Genomic DNA, 23,772 nt, shown 5'->3' with positions numbered 1-23,772 from the left:
ACATCTTCGATTAATTTGCAACCTTCTACAACGTTCACAACTAAAAATATTTGGCAAACTAGAAAGGTGGTACTAGACGGTGGTAAAAAGTGGGGAAGAGTGGCGTTGCCCATTGCCGTGAGATACAAAATTGGCGACAAGTCTAATTATGTTCGTAGGGGTCCTATAGCTACCATATTCCGTTGATAAATTCTTATTACCCTTCAAATCCAACGGAATGACACTTTTCTCCTGACTAATTTTAAAACTTTAAGCCTAAATTTGTAGTGGATTTTGATATTTATGTTAGCTGATAGTTGATACTAGATAACATGATAAAATTGAAATAAACCTTGAGTTTGTTCTTGCCAATTGTAAGCATATTTAATTGCATAATGTACTATTTACTAAACTTTCAACTTCAAAATTCTGTATTTAGCCAGCAGAGATTGTAATTTTACTCTCGAGACTATTCTGTTGAGTAGTAAGCACACATGAAACTGATATCATGATTTGTAGTGCCCTCCGGTTATACTGTGACACATCCTGAGCTGATTTTAGTTTAGGAAGTAGATTAGTTGCCATGGGAAATTACAAGATTAACAGATTGCTCTGCTTTCTCCTTTTAGCAACCACTATCACAGAGCGGTCACCCCCTGTCTTACTCAGCTTTTATCAGAGTAATATTCTGATCGCTATTTTAGCAACCACTATCACAGAGCGGTCACCTCCCGTCTTACTCAGCTTTTATGAGAGTAATATTCTGGTCACTATTTCGAGGTTTCTGTGTGTTCTTTTCAATATTTTCCCACTCGACTCGTCTCGCCATTTTGTTTCACCATTTTGGTTTGCGTTTAATTTGTTCATTTCTGATTGATTTATGATTAACCTTATTATTTCTCCTTGAGGTACACACTATTTTTTCTGTTGCTGTGGTGACCAGTGACTTTTGCGATTGCATAATATTAGAGACCAGAGTAATTTTCACTTTAAAAAGCTGAAAGGGAGCAGTGACCTTCACATATGGTGGGAGAAAGTAATCCTAATAATTCAACTGTTTGGTCGGTCAAAAAGATATCATAATTTATATCTGCTTTGACCCTTGTAATTGGTCACTAATGGGAGCTGATTGGGTATTCGCTGTCACGTGCCAGAACAAAAACATGACTCACCTTTCCACCAGTAACCAGATTAATTCAATCTTCCACCAATGAACAGTGAAATATGTCCTCCAATGTGCTAATATTAAAAGGCAGTAAAACTAGCGGGCTGCGATGAGTGGGGGCCACCCCATATATTGGCCCGGTAACTGGGTTACATGATCACTTCCTGTGAATATGAAACTCTGTAAGTGTAACATAAAAAGGAATTAAGATCTGGCAGCACTACAAACTGCTACATGATACAGTATACACCTGTTGCCAGTTTCATATTCGCATTTCCATATCTCCTTCCTCTAATTTCGTTCTTGTTGAACTTCACAAATTTGAATTGTCTGTATACTTGTATATAATAATACGCATAGATATAAAGTGTCTATTGAGTAGTCTGCCTTATATTCTACTTCTAGGCAAGAAAATGCATTAATATTTATCAGTCATCTGATATGATTAATTTTAGTTCTTAATTTAGACCAATTGTTTATGCTAAGAGTTTTTTTTGCCAATTATTACAGTATTTTGTTACAATACATGATAAGACGATGATATGAGTCGGTTGCTGTAAAACTCTGAACCATCTTGATCGCTCGAGATCGTCCAATATTTGATTGATTGAAAGACCCGAAAGCCACCCATAGGGGCTTTTGAGCAGTATACACAATTTATTTTAAACAAAATAAAGTTGCTATCCCTAGAAATTAAACGACCTGCACCTACTTACTAATTAAGCCAGACCCGCTTTGCAAGGATTTTCAGTCCTGCGAGCTTAACGGATCATGGCTGACCTAAATATAGTATTATGCCTTGACCTAAATATAATAAAATATGAGCCACAGTTCTTTCTTCTACCTAAATCCCCACACAAAATCTTGCATCGTAAAAAACTTGTTGAAAACGGTTTATAGAAATCATCAGCCACAACTTACACTAAATACATACTATGTAAAACAAACTACACAGTATCGGCACGTAATTAACTGTGCAAGATAATTAACTGACTTAAAATCTACATTTGTTTTAAGTTTGTGTGCGTTCCTTAGTATAATGTCCACATCGCTAAAGCTTTCGAACTAAACTTTGATTGGTCGCGTTTTCTCAGGATCTTTCTTCCCAATCCTGCATACCTCCAGCGGGTCAGGAATGTCACAGCCGGCCTCAGCAAATCTGAACTGATAAAGGCCAGGAGAATGTCAACGTTTTACACGTCCTCTCACTCCCCTTCTTTCGTCTCATTAACGCCTTATATCTTTCTTCTTCCTCATTTACTGATCTCACGGCTTCTTTCACAGTTTTTGCTGTAAGCTGATTGTCCTGTTCTTCTGACATCTGCCCAACTTTTTATTTCACTTTTTACAGTTTTCTGCAGTATATATCACTATTTTTTATTAAAAGAAAAGTGTAATTTTCTTTATCCCGATCTTTTATAAATTGTTACTTGACTAGTTGACACAATGTACTGACGTTCTTCAATCCCTTTGACATTTTATTTTATAAGTTCATATTTAGAAAGCTTGTATTTTTCCAAGTACTACGGGATCCTCGCCATCGTTAAATTTACCAACCGTAGTTAACAAAATAAGCGACCCTGAACAGCTATTAGTATTACCTTATTACAGACAGGGGTCATAAAGGACTTCTCTAGCTGCCATTCGTGGGACACATGGCCTATAGTTTAGTTTAGTTGTCTTGCCCTCTAGTTACAGATTTCTACAGGTTTCCTAGTTTACTCTTTATTTGCACATTTACACTTCTAATTTCTATCCTTACTTTCCTCCTACTTCAGCAGGTAAATAATCTTTATCACATACCCTCTTACTTCAACCATTTACCGCACAATTTCAATTGTTATTGATAGATACAATTATAGCTCTTAGATATCAGATTAAAACTAAAAACAGCTTTTACTTATGGTCTAAGTATTTGATTCTACAGGTTTTTTTGTCTTCAATGTCAATGTCAGTCCATTCAGAAATAATTATATAACCTTTTATCTGTTTGTGCTGATTGCTACAGCTAATGTAATGGTGTTCTGCCAGTTCCGAGGTGGGTACACAATACACATTAGAAACTTTCGACTTTCGAGCTCTCGATTTCAGCCCAAACACAGTCAAACCTCGATATACCTCGATATATCGGACCTCTTCTTTTCTCTCAAACTTTTAGTTGATTATCTCGTTTTGTGCAAGAAGCAAAGAAATGTACATTATCGCATTTGGTGGGTATCGAGCTGTATTCCATCACAACACGACACAATACGTGCATATAAGGGCCACTAATGGGATATATGAGACGCTTAACACAATACATTGTATTCGTAGCTGGGTGAGAAGTGTGTGGCGGTTCCTCCGCCCTGCGGACCACATAAAGGCTAGCTTATATAACATCTGAACCGAAAGTAAGAGTACTTTCTTGACGAAAGTCAAATACAAGGAAATACTTTCGAGAAAACCATAGTATATAGCTAACTTTAGCAGGGTAGTGTTGGTTATGTGCCTAACCTGGTGAGCACAGTGGATATCCTTGCTGTACGGCTAGTTAAACAAGGAATTGAAACTGTGGGGCTCCGTGCAGACCAACCTACCTGTGGCTAAAGCTCTAATATACAAACACAATACAATGTTATTTGAGAGTCTATAACTATGATAATCTGATGCTTCACAACCGGATCATATGAACCTCTCCATAATACCGAGCCTTTTTTTATACTCTGTACTTTTCATTTCCCCCGAGAGGCCCGGTTTCACCGTGGTGTTTTTGGGCTTCTAAATTTCCGAAAAGTAAATATTTTGTCGGACTGCAGTATCTCTTTCGTGATTCATACGAATTAGTAGGTCGTCATCGAAATATTATTAGTTTCTCGGATTTACAAATTTTTGGTATCATTAGTTAGATGTAGCCATGCTGATCTCAGAACACACAAGCATAATTCTCAAAAATATTGGATTCCTGAGATATCGCCTTTTAAAAACCGCCTTGAATAAAAAAAGTGTCCGAAAAAAATGGCGTTATTTTACTGAAACGCTCATGATAAATTCTATTGAAATGATGCGACCACGGAAACTTCTGGAATCCATGTACAAATAACTTTTCCACACGATAAAGTATGGATTGTTTACAAATATCCGTGTATTTGATAAACGCAATAATATAGGACAAGTCAGAAACACGCCTACTCGCACACATTTTGAAATATAACTCGAGCTACAAATTTCGCAAAACAACCAGAGTTTCAGTGAAATGGTGCCAAGAAGACTGTGGCACGCGCATTATACCTATTGTTCAACTACATACCTTCTTCTTTTCCAGTGTATGATACACTGTATCACTTTCTTTTAACTGTCAACTGTTTTTTTTAGTTTTAACTGTCAATGCCAGCCTATTTCACAAATTTCTTCCAATACAAGCTACATAGTTCGTTTGATTTGCTCTATATTATGCGGTTTTTCTTTCATCGTTACACTTAATTATCTGTATCTTTAAATTCACGGTGCCTGTATCTCAGCATCATGACTACACCATTGACTACACCATGATGAAGACCTTCTCTCGAGGCCCCAACGTTCATCCCGCCTCGTCGGACTGACCTAATAAAATGTTTCCTTGTGTTTGAGGATCATGACTTCGTGGAGTAGACTGGCGGAGATGCTGATCCTGATGATGAGCGTGGTGCTGTTCGTTCCAAAGCTGGTGGTTAGGATTGTTCACGATGTTCTCTACAGATACTACCCTGAATACATCGGACACACTCCTCAGTATGTGTCTCGAGTTTGGGGGGGGGAGGGGGGATATATTCTGTTAAATAAGATCAGTCAAAATATGTTGCAAATTCCAATGTCCAATCTTAAAATATGCTCTCCATTAACTAGTTGCATTTAAAATTTAACAAATACATATAACAGAAGATCCTTTTATTGCTAAACTGGTGGCGGTATTTTGTAGAATAATTCCGGTCGACCGTCCGTCGCCCTAAATTACACCCAAACTCATAAGCTGCGGTGTCCTTGATCTGCGGTATCCTCGATCTATGCAAATCACTCAATTAGTCACCATTATTTATCATTAAATTAAACCACCTTGTTTCATAGTCTGATGTAGGATGTAGGATGTAGGATGTAGGATGTAGGATGTAGGATGTAGGATGTAGGATGTAGGATGTAGGATGTAGGATGTAGGATGTAGGATGTAGGATGTAGGATGTAGGATGTAGGATGTAGGATGTAGGATGTAGGATGTAGGATGTAGGATGTGATTTCACAATCTTATATTTCAACAGGTGGTTAGCGGACGATGAGGACGATGGAGCGGTGATCAGAGAGGTGTTTGCGGACAGTGAGGCTGCCCTTCTGAGAAGTAAGATAATCCAACTGTTATGACTTTATGAGTCGTTAACTCCATTCATGATATTATTATGATATGCAATTAAATTCAAGGATCGATCGGAATTCAGGAATCCAGTTCAACATGTCATTCTTCACCATGGAAATTGATCATGAATAAAATATACATTATACAATCGGATAAAGTATCGCATAGAAAATGTACAGATAACAGAGAACGGTTCTCAAAAAAGTGTTAAAGATTTGACTCCATCTAAAATCTGACATTTAAAATAATCGTTCACTTATTTTTCCCCTTGTCATCACAATCTCACACGAACCTAAGCTTCAACCTCTAGTGTTCTTCAGCTTGGCCCTGTTTCCGTATTTACTGCTGGATACAGATAGGGGGTTGGGATCAGCACGCTTTAAACCGGGGGGTTGGGATCAGCACGCTTTAAACCGGGGGTTGGGATCAGCACGCTTTAAACCGGGGGTTGGGATCAGCACGCTTTAAACCGGGGGGTTGGGATCAGCACGCTTTAAACCGGGGGTTGGGATCAGTTTACAATGGGGGTTGGGATCGACGCTTTCAACAGGGGGTTGGGATCAGACGCATTTTAAACCGGGGGGGTTGGGATCAAGGCACGCTATTAAACCGGGGGATTGGGATCCCGCCCGCAATTCAACCGGGGGTTAGGGATTCGCCCGCTATACAACCGGGGGTTGGGATCAGCACGCTTTCAACCGGGGATGGATCAGCCGCTATAAACCGGGGGGTAGGGGATCAGCCCGCTTTAACGGGGGTTGGGATCAGCACGCTTTCCACGGGGGTTGGGGCTTTCGCACGCTTTAAACGGGGTTGGGAATCAGCACGCTTTAAACGGGTGTGGATCAGCCACGCTTCTAAACTTGGGGTTGGGATCAGCACGCTTTAAACCGGCCGTAAGGAGCAGTGAAATTGCTCCCAGTATGGATTTATCCTAATTGCATGTGATTAGGTTCTCACCTTCAATTTGCCACTTTTTGTCCAATTCCGGTGATTCCGGTATAGTCGGTGCTAATTGTCTATAAGGCACGTGATAGTATCCCTCGATGCTGATGGGCTTAAAAATCAAAGCGATTCTTAGTTATCCTATTACATACCTTGTTGGACAACGCTAACCAGCTCATTCCAGAACATTTTGTAACGTCGATATTGAGTGGCGGCTTTTGAAAACCACCTTTCTTTATTATGCCAGTTAATCTTGAGAAAATTGTTTGATTTTATGCAGAAGTCTCTGAGTTTAATTTCAAAAAAGCCTACATATGGATTAGTCGCATTTATGATGGTTATTGTTCACAGTGTTGGTTATGTGATTCAATCACTGGTTGTGTCTGCGAAAAAGGTAAGGAAATTTCTGGTTCCAGCTGTACTTCCAGTGGTCTGTACCGCTCGATCCTTGAATTGATGATGATAAATTATGATACGTATTGATTACTGATGGGTTGTATAAATTTCATAGCCAAACACAATCTCAGTATGGCCAAAATATAACCGGTCCGTAGTTTGCTGGTGATCATATTCACCTGAGCTTGTGGTTGTGATCACTTCCTCACACACTTATCCTTACTAAATATTTGTATTTTCTGGTATTCACATTAGTATAATTCAGAACTTCTGCGACGAAATGATCTCATTCTCTATGAGAAACACCCAACCCCCCCCCCCCCCCACCTTACACCATTCACCCATCCTTATCACTTCTATTGTAAAGGTTTAACGAAACTCATATTTTGTCTTTCACTCTTTATTGCTATCAAATCATTCATCAGTATTATTATTCACTAGTATAACCGTGGCCTACAAGCCGGGGACTTCATATCGCATTTGCATTGCATAAAGTATAAAACGTTCAATAGTTAAAATGTGCAAAAGAATAATCGGCTAGGTTTGAACCGACCGCAATAGAGTAAATTCATTCTGAGCGCCCATCACGTAATAACGTATCCAATAGTCCTACTTAATTATAGACTCCACTGCCAAATTACCTAATTATGTACAAAGCAGTAATTAGGTGAGCTGTAAATGAAGAGAGAGAACGGTAACTCTTACTGTTTTCTTGATTAAGCCGTTCGGAAATTATCCACTTACAGACAGACAGACAGACACACATCTTGAAATTATTAGTATTGATTATACACTCACCGTTACCATAATTGTCATGATCAATAACAAAATTGTCATTAAAAAGTTACATTTTCATCACTCTTATCTTTAACGTCGTAAAACCCCAGCGACTCTATACAAGATAAAGATAAAAACGAGGTGATGTGATGAACGCTGGAACTGACTCTGATGTATACTGTTGTTTATACGGAGATAAGGGGAATACTGGCCAGGTCGGTTGAATAAACGTAATGAAACTGAGAGTTTCCTTGGCAGACATCATACCGAAAAATAATGGATGTATCTATACTTTAAATCAAAACAAATACGGATTTTTACCATTGTCGAACATTTTAGATCAAGTTACGAGAAGCTATACATACCAAGAACAAGTTTGAGCGAGCTGGAAAGACACATTCGAACTGGAAAGGGAGGACTTGGGTAAGTTTAATATCGGGTTCTCATGATGAACAAAAACTTCAGATATATGATTAAAGACCCATACTTGTCAGTTGAAGGATTGTTAATTGTATAATTGTTTGTTGTATAATTGTTAATTGTATAATTGTTTGTTGTTATTAAATTCTGGTCCGTTAAACAGGTAAGTTGGAGAGAATGACGATAGGACACGACGGGTCAGGCATCAGCAGTGGCTGGTATCTAGATTGTGTGGAGGTCGGGGTCGCTGGGACCATCTTTATCTTTCCTTGTGAAAAGTAAGCTTCCATATATAAAATATATAGAGATTTTTACACCGAGGTCTTTTTCTCTCTATTTTCCTCACATTTTCCTTCGTTCGAACGGCTGAAACCTTACAAAGTAAAGTTATTAGGCCTCTGAACCAAACTAGTAAATAAACTGTGGTTTCCTCTTTAATACTTAAATTATCATTTATCTACCCCTGACAGGTGGCTATCAAAGCACGAGGAAGATGGTAAGATTGAGAGGGATCTCTACCCGGTTAAAGACTCCACAAAGTACCTTGCTAAAGTACCTTATCAGGTCGAACTTACAACATCTGATATCTCTGGCGCAGGTTCGGACAAAATTACATTGTATTATCTTGGAGCGCTCAATATCACTAGATTAATACTAACTTACAGGTATTATCAACACACTACTACTACACACATATTAGCTAACCAGATTATCAACTTTCAGGAACTAACGCAGATGTGTTCGTCCAGCTGTATGGTTCTGAGGGTAAGGGAGCAGTAGTTAACCTGGACAACAAATCAGACAACTTTGAGCGAGGTTTTTCCCCTTAAAATATTTTGTTCCTAATTGAATAATCAAATTTAAGTTAGCTGCGGTGACTTTTCTTCTGTTCAGACTTCAGAAAGCTGTAAAGTTATCATTATAATAGTTGGTTTTGGACAAGTTTGTTTGAAAGTTTAAAACGTTATTATATTTATCAAGGAGAAGCAGACACGTTTAAGATTGAGTGTCGGGACATAGGAGAGGTTCACAAGCTGCGGGTGGGCCACAACGGTAAAGGAGCACAAAGTGGCTGGCACATGGAGAAGGTGGTCGTCTACAAGGCCACCCAGAAACTTACACCTCATAATGTGAGATAAACTTTGTGATTAACATTACTTTCTCTAAAATGGAATTATCAGTACTCTTACAAGTTATCTATTTAATTTGGATTCCCAATCAAATTTTATGTAACATCAACGACTAACTCCTCAATTATAACGAATGTATGAAAATAGGTGCTTCATAATTAAAATCTGACAATGCTTGATTAAGTTAACTAATTAATTACCTCGTTTAGGCTCGATGGACAAGGCCTCAGTAAAGGAGTATACTTTAAGTTGTAAAAGAAGGTTAGCCAGGTTCTGAAGATGAGGGAGCTCGTCCAGGAGCCTGAACGCTACGGATGAAAACGGAGTGCCTATAAGCTCTGCAGAAGGTGAGCCTCTTTCTTGGATGTTGTTTCTTAACAGTAAAGTGTGAGATTCAGAAAAATTGACGATGATTTTGGTAAAATTTTATTTTGTAAGTCTGTAACAGGACTCCATTTTCGTACCATTTTGAGTAGTATTCAGTGACCCTCTCCTAAATCTAACTCTCCTCATTTCAAGTGATAACATACACTGTTTCGATCCACACATCTGATGTAACGGGAGCCGGTACTGACTCAGACATATTCGTCACTCTGTATGGAGAGAACGGAGATTCTGGAGAACGATCCCTTAGAAAGTCGGACAATATCAACAAGTTCGAGAGAAATCAGGTATGGAATTGGGGCCAGGTAACCAGGTAACCAGGTAACCAGGTAACCCGGTACAGGTAACCAGGTAACAGGTTGACCAGGTAACAGGTTACCAGGTTACCAGGTAACCAGGGGTGATGGATAAAGTTGTAAAGTCAATTTATCTTAAGCTGGGAATGATGTAGATTTCCAATTGAAAAATACGTATGGACAATCATAATACGCAAATACAATATCGTGAGATCTCAGGTATAATCTATAAAATGTACTTTTTATAACAATTCTTCTCAATTTCTATTACTTATTTCCACAGGTAGACGTTTTCAACTTGTCAGCAGTAGATTTGGGTACCTTAAGTAAGGTAAAGATAAGACAGGATGACAGTGGAACTAGTGCTGCCTGGCATTGTTCCCACGTGGTATGTGCAGATGAAGGTTCGACGACAAGAGTGGCCTTTCCTTGTTCAGAGGTGGGTTTTTGGCTACTGGAGCGAACAGCAGCCTTTTTTACGGGTTTTATACATCAATCGTTATAATCCAGATTCCAGGTCATTATTTTAAGTCCCTTTTATTTTCTGAAACATTTAGTTCTTCGGTTATAGTTAACCCCTCTCTTTACCCCATTTCTTCAGACGAGGATGATGGCCAGATTTCCCGTGAATTAGCAATTCTCCCGGAAGGAATGACGATATCAGACGCAGCTGAGGCGAGCTTGCTCCTGCTAAACAGCGCACCACATATCACGTGACAGTCTACACTGGTGATCTGTTCGGGGCTGGTACTGACTCTGATGTCATGCTCCAACTGTTTGGGGCTACTGAAGATTCTGGTCAGACCTCTTTTTGAAATTTCTAACTCTTTTGTTTTTTAAAGGAAATGTTTTTATCTTGTTCTTATCTCATTTTCGTTTCATTGTTCTGAAATTAGCACTCAGGATCAAGATAAAATAATAGTTATATCACAGTAGTTTTACATTAAAATATAAATATTTAATATATATTATCTACTTTACAGGAGCAATCCATCTAAAATCCTGCAAATCTAACTCAATCAACAAGTTCGAGAGGGACGCTAAAGATTTGTTCTACGTGGAGTGTATTGATGTTGGGAATGTGGATTATCTCAAAGTATGGAATGATGGGGCTGGCGTGGGTAGTGATTGGTATTTGGAGCGCATCAGTGTCGACATACCCTCTCTTGGTGAGTCATACTTTAACTTACTATAATACTCATGGAATTTATCGAAATTATTGTATTGGTGGTAGAGATGGATTAGTTTGATTGTAGAAAAGAGTATGACAAAATCGTCGTATTTTAAAACAATATGGAAGCAATAATTCGAGTCTAATAAAGCCCACTGTTGCGGTAACCAAGATTCCTAACATTCTCCCCCTCAGGTGTCAAACGAACATTCCCGTGTGAGGAGTGGTTTGGTAAGGACGAGAGTGACGGTACTTTGGAAAAAACACTCTACCCAGCTGTTGAAGCAGACCAGTCCTACAAGAAAAGTAAGATACCATGTGTTACCATGTGTTACCATGGGTTCCATGTGTTACCATGTTTTCCATGTGTACCATGTGTTACCATGTGTTACACGGCTGTAATTCTGGGAATATACATATTATTATCAGGAAAATATTTAGGGAAATAAACATTAAAATGGTAATAATACAGCTGATGATAAGTATAGAGAGCATTTAAAATGAGAAAGTGAGGTCAGTATACTAAATGTTCCCATTGTGTAATAAACAGAGGTTACTGAAAATGTAAACCCAGACACATAATCCAGGCACAAGATGGGAGATAAGCGTGTACACGTCCGACATAAGACACGCCGGAACAGACGCGGAAGTGTACATCAACTTGTTCGGAAACAAGGGACGGTCAGGGAGAGTTGTCCTGGGGGAGGGACTCAAGGATAGTGATCAGTTCTTTGAGAGGGGCTCTGTTGATGTCTTTTCTCCTGAGGTAAGCTTTCAGCGCGTTGTTTTACATATAGTATTTCAAGAATAAAGTAAGGAGATTTTATATTTTCCTAATCGTAAAATTAGTACATTACTCGTTTAAACCCCCTCTTGTTCCCACAGATCCAGATATAAGGTAGTGAACTGATAAAGCTGCAGGTAGGGCACGATGGTAAGGGGAGAGGAGATGGGTGGCACTGTGAGAAAGTGGTGGCTAAATGTTTGGATGAAGATGATAGTTCTGTTGTTTATACATGTCCTTGTGGTAGGTGGCTGGATAAGGAGGAGGAGGACGGCCAGCTACAGGTTAGTTTTCAGATTTTCAAAATAGATTTAATGTATATTTTAGGTAAAGTATAGGTTAAAGTGTCACAGTCATTTCATGGGTATCAATTAATATGCATATGGATTTCATGAAATGAGCTGTTTTTTTGACAGAAAATTTTTAAATCTAAAACTCATCATACAATTTAACGTGGCGGTGGAGTAAGGTTAACCAAATGAACATCTAGATCTATCACAGGTTGATTTGTTAGCAGAGACCGTTGTGAAGAAAACTGTCAAAGGAGAAGAGACCAACTTGGAGTCCAGCAAACTAAAAAGTAAGTGTATCGTTCAAACATCAGTTACATTGATTAACATATTGAAGTTGTGTAAATTATGAAGATATTTTGAATGTTGACATGTTGCAAGTTCTCGAAGAGACGCGACCTGCGCCCCCCATTCATTGGACCCAAGTTAATTGACATTCTTTCCTCATATTGTAATAAGATACTTATGACACGAATGACACTCATGAAAATAATATCCGTCACCCACATATCATATAGGTGCCTGTTGTCCAATCTCCAAAACGTAAAACATTGAGTAAAACATTAAATAAACACCACGTTGTTCCTCACTCCTACCCTTGGGCTAGTTTAATTTCTTTGAAACAACCTCACTCCGACGAATCTAACACAATAAAAGTGCTGGACTGGAGACAAGTTCGGAGCTGGGCACGGACGCGAACTGTTACATCAGTCTCCACGGCACCCTCGGAGACAGCGGAGAGAGGACAACTGTCCAAGCGCAGAGAACATGGGACAAGTTCCAGAGGAACCGGTGGACACCTTCACGTGGACTGTGTGGAGTTTGGGCAGATTTATAAGATTGTGGTGCGGGAGGATTGATGTAATATGGGAGGGACTGGTTTGTGGAGAGTGTCACCGTCGTTGACACCAATAATGTGAGATATTCTGTGCATTAACGTTTTAATTAAATTAATTAAGAATTAACTTAAATCAAACTATTAGCTTTGTAATACACTAACCCCAGCTGTCTCTTGCTAAGGTCATAACAATAACATAATCATGCTTATAATTTCTGTGATGAGTCCATATTATCACATTTGTAAGATAATGTGTAATGAAGGGCTAACTATTTTATCGTCAGACGAGAGTTAGTTTCCCTTGTACCAGTGGTTCGCCACGTCTAAAGGAGATAAGGACGATTAAGAGGACCTCTACCTAGGGCATGACCATGGAGCAGGTTGAAGCAGCTGAAAATGTATCCAAACATCGTAATACAGTATCTGTATAGTAATATTTGTTCAATTAGGAATTTGGCTATGCATTTTTCGTAATATTCTTTCTTTCTCTTTTTGCAAATTCAACCATCAACGCTTCGTTGATCTCAACGGAAATTATGTATTGATAGGCACACTTAGATGTGACCGTTGCACTTTTTCTGTTTATATTCCAGGAACGAAGAGGGAATCACCTTGAAGGAGTTGATGGCAAAACTATAAACGAGAACATTCCTGAGGAGGCTCCACAAACCGACTCTACAATTAAAAGTTCGTTATATTAAAACTAAATTGATGTTAACACCTGAAAGACTTATAAAGGCATAGTTTTTTCCATCCACTGCCTGTTTATAAACACATATGCCTTCCCAGATTTTTAGTTCATAGAGACAGGACCAGAGTCGGACATGGGAACGGCGCTGACGCCTACCCATAGTCCTTAATTCGGGTGAGGAAAGCTCTGAGGAAACCTGAGGTCGGTAATACACGGGAGGAGCGGAGGTGTTTGTTCTGCAGGGTTCAGGAGTTCGAGGTGGAGAGCAGGATATCGGGGATATCACAGCATTGTGGTAATCGTCTTGTTTCTTCAAGGGCTTTAATCAGAATCATTAAATGTTCCACCTTTCTATTTTCGTAATTTCGTGTCAAGTTTGCCTGATCTGATCTGATAAATAATTGTCAATGATTGGGCACAACGGGGTCCTGGCGAGCGAAGGGGTGGTTTATCTCGACCATCAAGTCACGATACGACCACTGGGGCCCGGTACCATTTCCCATGTCAGCGCTGAGGTTGGCTAAGATAGAGGCGACAGGAATATTGGTGGCGTTCATTCCTTCCTCGTCTGGGGAATTTGGTAGGTTTCTAAGTTCTTAAATCCAATAACTTAGGGGTTTGGACAATTTTTATTTCATTCATAGTTTCGTGAGTTTTATGAATTTGTTTTGTTCTTACTACCTACGATTTCGCTCTTGTTTTCGACTCGATACAATGATGATTAGCTTTATGTAATCGAATATGGACCTATTCACAATGTGACTATGTCGCCATCGCGGATTTCAAATGCCTACAACCGATATGCCAACTATCAGATCTTTTAGCCAACAATTTTCCCTACACGGGGATACCAAAGTTTTCAAAATTGCCAATTTAAGGCATGTTGAAGATTCTGATAACTAAGCTCACTTCATCGCCTTATAATCCGCGTAATTTGAGACGATCGCGCGGAGCCAAACATATAATTACACATATGTGGTGGCCTTACAAACTTTATAAACAGGAGTGGCTACCAGTACTCAGTTTTTTCCTTCTCAAATCCCATATTTTATCTCAAGGACATAATCACCACTCCACAATTCCAGGAAGTAAGATACCACAGTTATGACAGTTTTACGGTGATGTGGCAAAAGCTGGTACTGATACATTTATCGTCAAAGTTTTTGGAGAGAAAAGGTCATCTGAACCGGTTTATTTGCTTTGCTGGGACAAGTTTTATATTGCGGCAAATATTTAACACGCAAAACGTTCCAACTTTTTTGTTAAACCATTATAAAAACTTATTAAAATTTTATATAAACGTCACCAAACTTTTTATTTTTCACCATTGCTTCAATAACCTTCATTATTGAAATGGAGACCGGTGTTAATATGACCTGAACCGTGTTTTTCAGATTACAATATCTAGCAACAATGGAGTCCGGTTTATGCGTGCCATGACAGAGAACGTTCCGATAGAATTGCCGACCTGGGGGCTTTTTTAACCAGAAATAAGAGATGAAGTCGCTGACCGTGGAAATAATGGCTTTTCGGACAAGATCACTTTGAAGAAACCAGTGATTTCTGGAGAAGAATTCATTTTCGCCACAATGAGTGGATTGAGACAGTAATAAATAAAAGTATACCATTGAATATTATATAATAATATTGATTATTATATCACCTAGGTTTTACAGTTTTGGATTATGGAAATAAGGTATATCATTTTATTGATAGAACATTTAGTACGCTTTTTTTTCTATTTCTATATTTTCCTCTTTATAAATTTTCTCCTTGAAATATAATGGTTTCCAAACAAAGTTTGGGCACAACAAAAACAGGGTATACTCATAAGAGCTTTCTATGTGTAGTTATTTTTAAATGAGAAATCGTTCAAATAACAGTGAAACCTCAAACTATCGCCTTAAATTATCACTGCAATAGTTCAGGTGGATCTGTCGACGTTTTCAGTTCAAAGTGAGGATGTGAACATGATAAGGTTTTGTACAAATTATCGTTACAAAAACAACCTCCGACCTCTTTGCTGTGGGGACGGTGCTAACGTGTCCACCATCTGTCTGAGATTCAGGGGATCCGGAACTCTGGCACTCAAGAACCGCTCCACCAACACAACAAATCGAGCGTAAAAACACAGATGAGTTCGATTTCTCTCTCCTTTCCTTAGGTACCATAAAACGGGTCAGAATCTGGCCATGGACGACTCGACAATACTCAGTAGTTGGCACCTGGCAAGGTTACAGTGGTGGATACACGTTCAAGCAGGGACTTTATATTCACGTGCAATAAGTGGTTTTCCTAGCAGGAAGGACGATAAAATGTCCGAGACTTGATGTGTGATAATCTTCCTGCGGAAGTAGTCGGGTGAAGGAAGGATATGAGATCTATTATTAGCGTTTTTCAAACCAAGAAGGATGCTGGAACTAACCCATAATATTTTGGGTCTTCTGGAAGGGAATCTGGTTCATCGGACAAGTTTCAATTGAAGAATAACGCGGGAAGGTCTTCGCCCCAATCCACCAATTGGAACCTGTTCTTCTTCGAGTGTGGCAGATCTAGGTGATCATCACTCATCAGAGTGCGGGTCTGACTCCGAGAGAAGTGTTGATGTCGGGAAGGGACGCCATCCAAACAGTGTCACCTGCACCAGTTGACAGTAAACAGATCACCAGGTGGTGAGACGGAGCATGTGTTTGTGTGTAATCACTGGGTATTTCTACCTGGAACTCAGGTAGGAAATGTTACCGGAAGTTGGCAGCTACGTCCTGCAAACCTGTAACTATCACCCAGCCAGGAATCAGGTCAGCCTCCGCAGCATCCTCAGCGCATCCGTCTTCTCACACTTAATCATGTGGATGTTAAAACAGCAGACTTCCATCTTTTAGAAATGGTGATGACCTTCACTGCCTCGCACATAAATCATTTTGTTGTTGCACAGGAGGAATCTTTTAGCAGCATGACCATTTTCCCAGAGGGGTTTTCGAGTCAGAAATGTGCTTTTCATACAAGCATCAAGACACTTCATGTCATCATCAGTGCCGGCACTTTGGATGAACTTCAAGATATGAACAACAAGTTCAAAACTGTGGACTCTTTATTACACGGCTTGCAGTGTACTGACCATCATGACTTGATCGGTAACATTATCTACACATTCATAATCATGATTCGTGAGCATGAGTTAAACTTCCTTACTCCAGAAAAGATAGGAAACATCCTCCCAATCATCTGGGGGAAGATGAAGAAGCACAAAAGCATGTTGGATTATTTTTTAACATTCATGAACAGTGTAATTGTGTTCCCAGAGTCCCACAATCTGGACGTATCAAGACTAGAGAACATGCTTGTTAACGATGTGCTTGGACCAGCTATTTGTGTAAACCCTATTGATCCACCCCTTCTTAAAGTGCTCTGGCTAATGACCAGATATCCCTTGAAGTACAAACTGGTCTTCAACGAGCTTAGCAAGATATCCTCTGATAAAACAGTCGAATATGCTGCTCCAGGAAAAACTGAACTCGCCAAGATCTTCAAATTTATTTCTGATATTATCATTGAGACACTTGAAAGAGAACCCCCTCACAAATTGAATTATCTACAAAACATGACAAAGTGTATGGTGGAGATAGCTAGATCTAGTTCACTTGATGAGGAGATGTACGTTCTTGAAGACATGGTCTCCCCAGCCATGTGGCTTCTGAAGAAACAGAGTAACGAGATGATTGTGGCAAATGTAAAGGAGTTCATTAGCATTTTACATTAACCTTTTAACAAGTTTTATTTCATTTTTTGGGAAGTGATTTTCTATTCCGTTTCTTGATTTCATCTTAATTTAGCTGGCAAGGAAAATTTGTTTCTTATTCGTCGTAGCTTTAAAAAATGTGAGTGTCTATTTAAACCATTATTAAAGATTCATTAAACTATTAAAAATTTAAAAGTCAAGTGTTACAATCGGAGTGACCAATATCAGCCTCGTTAATTCACTTTCTCTTCAATAAATTATCTAATGTTTTATGTAACGAAACCAAAGTACGCTCTAGTTGAGTTGAAATCTCGCTAAAACTTGTCATATCATTATCACTGCGGTATCCAGTTTAAACCCGTAATTTAGTGCTCCGAGCGGTGGAAACCCCTTGTACTCAGGTCATCATAAAGTAGTTGAGGAAATCGTCAAGGCCAAGGTCGGCGGGATTAGGTCTAGGAGCTCGATGAATGATGGGATACTCCGTGATATTTATACCATACCTTCGAAATCCTAACAAGATATCGCACTGCGATGGGATCTGATCTGAATCAGTCCCGTCACCAGATTGATGAACATGAGATATCCTTAGTAGGCGCTAAAGCGTCACGCGATGCGATCCTCATTCCTAAATGATCTGCACGAACTTGATCGGTACTCTGCTTAGCGAAATCACATTGATACGAACAGTTCACTAAAATACCAAAGACACGTTTTACATTTTTGAGTAGCAGGGGAATATTTCAATCATTTGGAAGACGTTGGGACCGACCAATAATCTTAAATTAAGTTACACTATAATATTAGCAATGAAATATTTATAATAAGTAAATGAAAATGTTCATTAACTCCATGACTCTTTAATAAAGTTATCATCCTAGAATGTCATGACCATAATAAATCACGAGTTACAATGTATAACTTAGCTTCGTTGAGTGTTCAATCTTCAAATTTTCAACCGCTATAGAGTCCTCATGTTATAGGAGGGTACCGCTCTAGAGTCCTCATGTTATGGGATCTATAAGGGAGGGCCGCTCTGCAGTCCTACTTCCGACCTTCACCGGCCTACAGTCAACCGCTCAACAGTCCACCGCTCTACAGTCCTCATTTTAGGATCGTACCGTTCTAAAGTCCTCATGTTGTGAGATCTACAAGGGCGGCCGCTCTAGAGTCCTACCCTGGCGATTTGACACCGCTCTACAGTCCTACTTCCGACCTTCACCGACCTACAGTCCTACGCTCAACAGTCCTCCGCTCAATAGTCCTACAGCCATCTTACTGACTGGTACACGTGTCTGTGTGGAGTATTGTATTACTGGACTGATCTTACACACTGGTACACGTGTCTGTGTGAAGTATTGTATTACTGGACTGATCTTACTGACTGGTACAGTACGTGTCTGTGTGGAGTATTGCAGTACTGGACTGATCTTACTCACTGGTACACGTGTCTGTATGTAGTATTGCATTACTGGACTGATCTTACACACTGGTACACGTGTCTGTGTGGAGTTTTGTATTACTGGACTGATCTTACAGACTGGTACACGTGTCTGTGTGGAGTATTGTATTACTGGACTGATCTTACAGACTGGTACACGTGTCTGTGTGGAGTATTGCATTACTGGACTGATCTTACTCACTGGTACACGTGTCTGTATGTAGTATTGCATTACTGGGTTGATCTTACTCACTGGTACACGTGTCTATGTGGAGTATTGTATTACTGGACTGATCTTACTGACTGGTACAGTACGTGTCTGTGTGGAGTATTGCAGTACTGGACTGATCTTACAGACTGGTACACGTGTCTGTGTGGAGTATTGCATTACTGGACTGATATTACTCACTGGTACACGTGTCTGTGTGTAGTATTGCATTACTGGACTGATCTTACTGACTGGTACACGTGTCTGTGTGGAGTATTGCATTACTGGACTGATCTTACTCACTGGTACACGTGTCTGTGTGGAGTATTGCATTACTGGACTGATCTTACTGACTGGTACACGTGTCTGTGTGGAGTATTGTATTACTGGGCTGATCTTACTCACTGGTACACGTGTCTGTGTGGAGTATTGTATTACTGGACTGATCTTACTGACTGGTACAGTACGTGTCTGTGTGGAGTATTGCATTACTGGACTGATCTTACTCACTGGTACACGTGTCTGTGTGGAGTATTGCATTACTGGACTGATCTTACTCACTGGTACACGTGTCTGTGTGGAGTATTGCATTACTGGACTGATCTTACTGACTGGTACACGTGTCTGTGTGGAGTATTGCATTACTGGACTGATCTTACTGACTGGTACACGTGTCTGTGTGGAGTATTGTATTACTGGGCTGATCTTACTCACTGGTACACGTGTCTGTGTGGAGTATTGCATTACTGGACTGATCTTACTGACTGGTACACGTGTCTGTATGTAGTATTGCATTACTGGACTGATCTTACTCACTGGTACACGTGTCTGTGTGGAGTATTGTATTACTGGACTGATCTTACAAACTGGTACACGTGTCTGTGTGGAGTATTGTATTACTGGACTGATCTTACTGACTGGTACACGTGTCTGTGTGGAGTATTGTATTACTGGGCTGATCTTACTCACTGGTACACGTGTCTGTGTGGAGTATTGTATTACTGGACTGATCTTACTGACTGGTACAGTACGTGTCTGTGTGGAGTATTGCAGTACTGGACTGATCTTACTGACTGGTACACGTGTCTGTGTGGAGTATTGCATTACTGGGCTGATCTTACACACTGGTACACGTGTCTGTGTGGAGTATTGCATTACTGGACTGATCTTACTCACTGGTACACGTGTCTGTGTGGAGTATTGTATTACTGGACTGATCTTACTGACTGGTACACGTGTCTGTGTGGAGTATTGCATTACTGGGCTGATCTTACTCACTGGTACACGTGTCTGTGTGGAGTATTGCATTACTGGACTGATCTTACTCACTGGTACACGTGTCTGTATGTAGTATTGTATTACTGGACTGATCTTACTCACTGCTACACGTGTCTGTGTGGAGTATTGTATTACTGGACTGATCTTACTCACTGGTACACGTGTCTGTGTGGAGTATTGTATTACTGGACTGATCTTACACACTGGTACACGTATCTGTGTGGAGTATTGCATTACTGGACTGATCTTACTGACTGGTACACGTGTCTGTGTGGAGTATTGTATTACTGGACTGATCTTACTCACTGGTACACGTGTCTGTGTGGAGTATTGCATTACTGGGCTGATCTTACTGACTGGTACACGTGTCTGTGTGGAGTATTGCATTACTGGACTGATCTTACTCACTGGTACACTGGTACACGTATCTGTGTGGAGTATTGCATTACTGGACTGATCTTACTGACTGGTACACGTGTCCGTGTGGAGTATTGTATTACTGGACTGATCTTACTGACTGGTACACGTGTCTGTGTGGAGTATTGTATTACTGGACTGATCTTACTCACTGGTACACGTGTCTGTGTGGAGTATTGTATTACTGGACTGATCTTACTCACTGGTACACGTGTCTGTGTGGAGTATTGCATTACTGGGCTGATCTTACTCACTGGTACACGTGTCTGTGTGGAGTATTGTATTACTGGACTGATCTTACTCACTGGTACACGTGTCTGTGTGGAGTATTGCATTACTGGGCTGATCTTACTCACTGGTACACGTGTCTTTGTGGAGTATTGCAGTACTGGACTGATCTTACTTACTGGTACACGGTCCGGAATCAAACTTCCAGCACCTCAATCGTGTATAATATGCCATCTTGCATCTATAGTTGATTGACTAATTGGTTGCAGGTCTGCAGAAATTCGGTCAAAACTGTAAAATTTCGGTCCTGGAAATTTCATCTTCAAAAACTGTAAATGGGACAGACTTGTATTGCACGTCATAACTCCCAGGCCCAATGTCGTTTCACTGTAGAGTTTCAACGATACAGGGGGAGCCGCGCACAGACACTAAACAGCCGCGGACAGACTATGGGACAATATTGAATATGATTTTCCAATCTTCTTCGAGATTTGACTTCCACTTTCCAGTGCAGTACCCCAATATCAATTTGGTTTCATACCATCGTCAATTAACTAACTAATTGGTAATTTCGGAGCAAAAATTCATCCAATCTGTCAAATATGTGTTTAGAAATTGTCTATCACCCTTGACGGATGTTACTCGTCTAAATTTCTTCGAAGTAGCGCGCCCCGCTTTCTTCTCGAAATGTTAGTGGCCCGACGGCACGAGCTACGAAGTAGCGCGCGCCGGGCCAGATCATTAACAATGGTCAACTATCACCCCCATGCAATGCAATGACGTACAACGAATTAACACAAAAGGACTATAGTGCATGCAAAGAAACTGCTGCTCACTGCTGCTTAGCAGAAGTAAGCATGTTACCAGTAACTGTACTGGGCCGCGCTCAGCCTGTCATTCCGCCGAATCTCTATGTTAATGAATATGATAGCCTGAGGTCCCCAGGCAATGATCATGCAGCAGTTAGCAGCAGTGAGCAGCAGTGAGCAGCAGCTTTTTATGCGTGTCTTTACTGCGCAACGCACGCCGCGCGCAACTGCTGCTCACTGCTGCTATGGGCGCGCGCGCGACAGCAGCAGTGAGCAGCACTATACTTTGTACTTGGTATAGGCGACCTTCGGTGGCTTATGTCAGCTACGCGTACGATACCTTCTTACTTATACCATACCACCCATCTCGATAAAGTAGAAGACAAACCGGGATATCTCCCTGCACGAAACCCCATTTGATGAAGATGATAGGTGATATTAGATAATGACCATGTTAGGGGGTGCACCATAAAAATAAACTTGCTCGGATTTTAAAAATTTTTGTACCATTGTTTTCTAGAGACTGTGAGAATTTTCACAATACCAAATTTGTCATACCTTTTTGGAAAGATCAGTGAGTTTCGCCTAGGTGCCATATTTGATGGTGCGCGGCTTCTGGAGCAAAATTAGCTGTAAAAGTCGCGTTATTTGACCAAATTTGACCAAATTCGTTGATTTTTGTCGTATTATTTGGATATATCTTCAGTTCCTTGAATGAGATCATTCTGAAAATTGGCGACGACCTTCCAATACACAATAGGGCTTTCACAACTGTCCGAAAAATTTGGTGGATATCGGAGTTGATATAGTGATCAAAATGGGGCAAAATACGCTGCTTTTAGCTGTAACATAATGTCTGATAGTTGGATATGCTTTAAACTTTTCGGACACCTTCCTTGTAAGTCTATGAGTAAGCTCACAAATTTTTGTTGCAATCGGAGGTCGGGAAGGATACTTAATATCTATTTGTTTGAAGAAAATTGTGCTGGCCGAAATTAGCGCTAAAAAACCATCCTACAGTCGGCACGCGCGGCTCACTGTTTACCTGGGGACCTCAGGCTATTATGTTCGAATAGAGATTAGGCGGAATGACAGGCTGAGCGCCGCCCAGTAACTCACTGTCGATGGCGCACTACCTAACCATGTGCACATATATTTTAACATGTTTACTGATTAAAGACTGCTTTTCTTGCTTACTGTATGTTTGGAGGACTTCGCCGCTTCGACGCGCCGCGCAAACTAGCATTCTTGCTTCGCATCGCATTCTTGCAATTCGCATCGTCAATCGTTGCTGTGCTTCGCAGAGCAACGATCTCGATGGGTTGACATCGTCAATCAGACAATCAAATTGTATGTAAATGGATTTAAAAATCATTTGCTAAAATTTTAATTATTAAAATGTCAAAAAAAAATATGAAAAAAATTCGGATTTTTGATTGCCTTCTAGCGTTCATATAAATGTCCGTTCATAATTATGTCCGTTCAAGTAATGTCCGTCCAAACAAGGTCCGATAAGGTATTTCAAAAATGCAATGAAGTCCATATGTTGAAAGAATCATCTAAAGAGGTGATAACCGTTGAGAAATCGCTTTTAACACGAAAAGCTAACGAGATTCTGTTTCGTCTCAGACTATTAATCATATGAGCAAGTTAGTTTATAGTTAAGCCCTAATTCATTAATTGGGAGAAGGAAATGGCCGCGGTAAATCGGGGTTTTCGTTGACCATTGTTAATGATCTGGCCCGGTGCGCGCTACTTCGTAGCACTTGCCATCGGGCATAACATTTCGAGAAGAAAGCGGCGCGCGCTACTTCGAAGAAATTTAGACGAGTAACATCCGTCAAGGTTTTCGGCATGTGCACTGTATATCAATTATACCAGGGATTATCGTAAAAATTAAAAGTCGGCTTAGCATTAAGATACAAATAAAAAATACATTAAGATCACATTATTCTACATACAGTTAAAACAAAACCATGCATACATTCCATTTACGTTATTCTTTGTATTTCTGTTGCAAAAGAGC

The 23,772-nt window shown here is 40.1% G+C and overlaps 1 protein-coding gene across 1 annotated transcript in view; it reads left to right on the top strand.

Annotated features, from left to right (window-relative positions):
- Window positions 1–23,772, top strand: part of LOC134820227 (lipoxygenase homology domain-containing protein 1-like) — a 42,393-nt gene that overhangs the window by 13,799 nt on the left and 4,822 nt on the right. The window contains 18 exon segments of the mRNA XM_063830448.1: window positions 5,413–5,489; window positions 7,733–7,757; window positions 7,759–7,837; window positions 7,962–8,007; window positions 8,010–8,045; window positions 8,206–8,320; window positions 8,513–8,640; window positions 8,766–8,858; window positions 9,024–9,172; window positions 9,462–9,519; window positions 9,692–9,843; window positions 10,136–10,256; window positions 10,528–10,650; window positions 10,836–11,021; window positions 11,219–11,329; window positions 11,611–11,789; window positions 11,909–12,091; window positions 12,309–12,387. Of these exon segments, the coding sequence (XP_063686518.1) occupies window positions 5,413–5,489; window positions 7,733–7,757; window positions 7,759–7,837; window positions 7,962–8,007; window positions 8,010–8,045; window positions 8,206–8,320; window positions 8,513–8,640; window positions 8,766–8,858; window positions 9,024–9,172; window positions 9,462–9,519; window positions 9,692–9,843; window positions 10,136–10,256; window positions 10,528–10,650; window positions 10,836–11,021; window positions 11,219–11,329; window positions 11,611–11,789; window positions 11,909–12,091; window positions 12,309–12,387 (1,940 nt within the window).

Source organism: Bolinopsis microptera, chromosome 8 (genome assembly GCF_026151205.1).
Source record: "Bolinopsis microptera isolate Bmic1 chromosome 8, MBARI_Bmic_1.0, whole genome shotgun sequence".
NCBI lineage: Eukaryota > Metazoa > Ctenophora > Tentaculata > Lobata > Bolinopsidae > Bolinopsis > Bolinopsis microptera.
The sequence above is the reverse complement of the archived record's forward strand: the minus strand, read 5'-3'. Positions and strand labels throughout refer to the sequence as shown.